Genomic DNA, 5,239 nt, shown 5'->3' on the forward strand with positions numbered 1-5,239 from the left:
CATTTCAGGAGCCTTGATGGCCTTTGGTCTGGGCACGGGGTATCTCTGGGTGCAGGTAAGATTATGTGGTTTAGAGAGTGAGTGAAAGACCGAGACAGACAGAGACAGACAGACAGATGGACAAACAGACACAGATACCAACACACAGACAGACTGGTCTATATGTTTGGCAAAACAGACAAATGGACTTACAAATATAGAGAAACTGAGAGACCTCGAGTACATAAGTTTATGTAGGACCTTTCGTATGTACAGTGTCATTTGATTGATCAAAACTCTCTTCTGTATTTCACACTCTAAACACAAAAAAGAATAGAAGCAAAGGATGAATTAATATTGATAAAAAACAACTAAATAGACTAAATAGAACACGAATACTGTCCGTATGAGTCATAATCATCTTATCTTTTAGGCGATGTGTTCCTACCAGACTCACCCACTCGTCAACAGCCTTGCCATGGCCCACATGCGGCTGATTTTAGCCGTAGTGGCTGCAGTGTTCTTTGTGACGGGATGCATCTGTGCCAGTATTGCTCATGCACAATTCAAGGGTGAGGAATTTTGAATTCATGTTACTTCGACTTTAGATCTCTTGATGCTAGGAGGGCATGTCTACTATGTTTTTTTTGTTTGTTTATTTAATTATTTTTTGTTGCACTTACGTAACTCCACAAGTATTTCCTCACCTTGGGGTCAATTACCTGGTTACTCCATTTTTGGAATATTTGAGAGAAAATGTATTCCTTGTCATTACCATCATTATTGTTATTAACACTGATTAGATAATGTTAACCCACCCTGGACGGGTGTACAGTACTGTACCGCTCATTCAAAAGCCCAGTGGCCGGACGGCACAGTGTTGTGCCAGCCATTCAATTGATTTAGGCCTAATAATTCGAACGCCCCGGCATTGTGACATTCAAGGCTAGAATTCCCCCGTCGTGGATGGGTTAATGATGATTCTGATAATGATGATAATAGCATCAATAGCAGATGCTGAAAATTCATGGAACAAAGTTAACAGGTAAGGTCAGGCTGGCCTACTAATTGACTCCATGGTGAATGAATGCTTGTAGAACCATTTGTTTGTAAGATAAAAGAAAAAAAATACATGCCCCCAACTTCAGTTTGTTTATTTGTAAACGTTTTATATTTTCATTGGATCATTATCTTATTTAGTATTGATATGAACTAGAGTTTATATTTATATATAAGAAAAATTTTGAAAGTAGAGGAGGATAATGGTGCTTAAAGGTTAGATATACTAATCTGTAACCTAGTGGGATCAGATGGCAGGTGTACATGCCATGAGATTTCATTATCAGTGTGTTTCTGCTTGTTTTTATTTATGCTTTGTTATTTGGTAAACAGTTATGTGGGAAGTGTAGTATAATCATCATTATTATTATTATTATGATAAAGGTATTATTGGCTGATGTTACTAGCATAGTAGAGTTGAATTTCCATATATAATTGCCCTGTCCTTGATTACGTAGTTTATAGAAAATGTAAGAGACATAATTTTTGGCATGTATATAAATCAAAGAAAGAAAATCTAATACAGGTTTGGCCTTCCATAAACATATGATATTTTTTCTGTCTTTTTTTCTTATATGGAAAGGGATAAAAAACAGATATACACAATATTGGCAAATAAATAATTTATTATTGACTCTTACTAATGTTCTGTCATTTGTAATATGTATTATTGTAGGTGATGACCCAACTAAGTGGTACCCCAAAGATGGTGGATGGGCATTCCACGTTGCTAGCACTGTCTCAGAGTGGGTTTGTGCCGGAGCATTCAACATTTTCATGCTCACGCTAGTGGATGAGTTCAAGTGCATCTCAATGGATCCACCGCAGGTTAGTTATTCCATGTGGGTCTGTCATTGGAATTTGAATTGAAACCGCACATTGTTGCGCTGTTGTTCTGGAATTATTTTTTTGAGTAATTATTGTATTCTTGTATTATGAATTTTTTTCTTTAAAAATGGTCAGTTTGATATAAGCACATAAAATTACTGTTTTGGTGTTACAGGCTTAACTAACCATTATCTCACGGTGAGAAAACTATCCTGTCACCCTGATGGGAAAAGTGCGGCTGATCTTATGATGATGGGGACTACCTTTTTCTTTGTTATCATTATTATTATTATTATTATAATTATGAATTTTATAATTTGTAAAACAAGACAGAAAAATGACTAACAGTGACTTCAAAATTTTCAGGTGTATGTATCAGTCGAAACGCTGGCACCAACACAGTACAGTGGCATTGGGGAACCAGATCAAGCAACTGATGACGTGCAGGCGATCCTGTCGCAGTCCTACATAACCTGAGGACAACCCTCCCAGTCAGCTAGCTGTGTGTCTGCTGGCTGCTTCTCTGGGGGGGTAGGAAAGGACAGTGCTGCAAGGACCCGTCTCTCACGGTGCTGGAACGGTGGCCTGTGCCGTGATTTAAGTCTTGTTAACTGGCCTTGGGGTAGGTGTTTTAGTTTTTCGTGCGAGGGGAGCGTGGTCCTTGATGATGAAAGCGTGCCATGTCTGGAACATTCCCCCGAGGCCATGACTCGGGAAACCATAGCAGGCTGCACGGTGTCAGAAACTATCCAGCCCCAGGCGGAGATAGTCAGCGACTGCGGGGCTGGCATACTCCCATGTATGCGAGCCACAACTGCCTGCATGGTGACCCACGTCGACAGTAATGCCGTTTTTGATGAGTCCGCGAGAGAGAACTTGTGCCAGGCCATAAGAAAACATTCTTCTAGAGGTTATAGTTCGTTTGAGCCATCACCACCTCAAGAGGAAATCTGCAGCATAACTCAAGCAAGCAAAGAAGTGCAAAATTGGACGCATTTATCTGAGGAATTGAAACCGTTATTAGAGCAAGAGGATGGCCTGTCAAATGAGGACTGCAACAGTGATGGAATTGTAAATGACTTAGACTATACTGTTAATAAAAACATTTCATATAACAAGGTATTGCCTTTTCCAGTAATTTCAAAAAGTATAAATACATTGGAAACTTTCGGAGGAGAAAAGTACGTATTAGATTATAATGAATATGCAAAATCTCATGCTATTTCATTGGGTTTGGAGAATGAAGTCAGGTGTCATAAAAATGAATTATCGGCATCGCTACCAGTAACACCCAGGGAAACAATGGTCTTATGCAATGATTTAGATAGTGACTGTCAAGTGGTTCCTTTGTCATTCAGTCCAAATCTCTACCCGGATCTCAGTTCTGTTCCTCGTATTAATTGTCAAGTTTCAGACAAAAGTATTGTGCCTCAGCGGCAGTACAACTCTGTTGTAAATACATCTTGTAACAATGCATCGTTTGTAACACTCATGAGTCAGAATAGAAGTCCTGCCAGCCTGCCAGCATCTTGGCCTCGTAGAAGACCACACTCACTCCGTGTGGCTGTGTGCTACTCTGATCCAGAATGTAGGCATAAGGGATCTTTTATAGATTCCACTTCCAAGCAGGAAATAGGCTTAAATGATATGTCAGTCCAAACCCAAGCTTTTTCCCCCTTTTCTAGCACAACTAGCTTTTTAAGAGAGAGAAATGGTTCTCCTGTTGCAAGTTCTCAGTCACACAGGGACGATGATTGTTCAGAGACTAAATCTGTAGCTGATACTAACCCTTCTGTTCAAGTAGATCGTAAAGATGTGGCGGAAGTTCAAACTAGGTTAAGGGATGAAGAACACACTATGAAGAGGTCAGAGTCAGGAGGAAACCAATGTAAGGAATCTTCCGAAAATTTGAGGATAACCACGTCAACAGATTGTCCCATGAACAGTGATACAAAAGCAATAGTACTAAAGTCTGTGCCTCAGGACGCACAGACTGACAGCGATCCCACATTCAATTTAGAGAATAAAGAGACTGTGTATAATGACAATCTAATGTCTCCAAGCAGTGATAAAGAAAATGATCCTGCCCTATTGTCTGTCAGACCTAAAATTCATAGTTTAAACAAGGATCACAGTTCACCCAAAAAGAAGAAGACTTCACCCAAGAAGAAATTCCGGTCGCCCAAAAAACAGAAGCTGCAAGACCATTCCAAGGTTCAGAAGAGTCTGCCACATGTGGATGAGTCAAAGACAAAGAAAGAAGACTCTCACAAATTCGGGAGCTTAGATGACGACTTCTGGGCAGTAGATGACTTCCTTCCCATTCCCTCTCGCTCGTTGAGTCAGTCACTACCGCGAGTGCTCCAGGACTCGGAAATCTCTCCTTTAAGAAATTCAAAAGTGAATAAAGTGTGCAAGACATTAAAGCCATACTTGAACAAGTATAATGCCATTCAACCTGCTAGTCAAGGGGAAGTAGAAGGTCGCACATTAACCAGTACCTTTTCATCGGACACAGGATACGAGACTGAATCTACTGCTTCAGATTATAGGAGCAAAAGTGAATTAGGTTTTATTGATGGAAAGAAAATGTCAAAAAAGGGTTTGAATTTACAAGGTCTTGGTCCTCGAGATCAATCTCTACCTCTGTCTCATAGCAAACATTCCTCTTATAGTCTACTCTCTGAGCTTAGTACACCTGTTGACACTGTTTCAGAACCCATAACTCCACACACTGTAGCTGACGACACTGCAGAGTATTTCAGCGTTTGTTCACAGCTGACTAACCCTGTAAATTCCTCGGTGGATAACACGGTAAGCAAATATACCGGAGAAGATACTCCCGACTACTTAAGCATTACGTCAGAAATGCCTGGGGTTCCTAGATTACCAGAAGACAGTCCTCTTGCTGATTTTGAGATGCAGCAATTGTTCTCTGATGATGCTCTTGATGCTCAGTCGATGGAATGCAGCACGGAGACAGTAGAGACGGTAGATCAACCCACAATGACTTCCGAAGACTCCCCAGAAAGCGGGGAGGCCTCAACTCTTGCTGAGACCCCGGCAACACTTACTAAATCTATGGCGGAAGAGGGGATCGATGACTGCGAGGAAACCCCATCCTTGCACGAACAGCTGTCTGGAGAACACAGTCCCTCAGGAGTCTCCACTTCTTCAGGTAGTTCTTCCAATTCTGTAGGAAATTCACCCTCCCAGGAATTGGTGGAAATAAAATACGTTCAGTTGTCATTGAGTATAGTATTAGCAATTGTACTTCATGCCATGCAGAGTATTTCACAGTTTATGTTAGAAATTTTCTTGGCCTCAGATCAAGAGCCACACTGGGATTAAAATTCTGGCCTTTTGAATAATT

At 40.7% G+C, this 5,239-nt stretch overlaps 1 protein-coding gene across 5 annotated transcripts in view; it reads left to right on the plus strand.

Moving 5' to 3' along the window:
* LOC122253875 (DNA damage-regulated autophagy modulator protein 2) overlaps positions 1-4,013 on the plus strand; it is a 12,042-nt gene extending 8,029 nt beyond the window's left edge. For 3 of the 5 annotated variants that reach the window (XM_043017272.2, XM_086539569.1, XM_086539568.1), the window contains exons 4-7: positions 1-55; positions 413-551; positions 1,715-1,866; positions 2,233-2,371. The exon at positions 1-55 is cut by the window's left edge and continues 172 nt beyond it. In XM_043017272.2, the coding sequence (XP_042873206.2) occupies positions 1-55; positions 413-551; positions 1,715-1,866; positions 2,233-2,343 (457 nt within the window). In that variant the 3' untranslated portion in view covers positions 2,344-2,371. Of the gene's footprint in view, positions 56-412; positions 552-1,714; positions 1,867-2,232 lie in introns of all 5 variants that reach the window. The other 2 variants (XM_043017270.2, XM_086539567.1) reach the window with 2 other exon arrangements.
* Positions 4,014-5,239: the final 1,226 nt, after the last annotated feature.

Source organism: Penaeus japonicus, unplaced genomic scaffold (assembly GCF_977035675.1).
Source record: "Penaeus japonicus unplaced genomic scaffold, GWHDUDI00000001_assembly GWHDUDI00000009, whole genome shotgun sequence".
NCBI classification, from domain to species: Eukaryota; Metazoa; Arthropoda; class Malacostraca; order Decapoda; family Penaeidae; genus Penaeus; species Penaeus japonicus.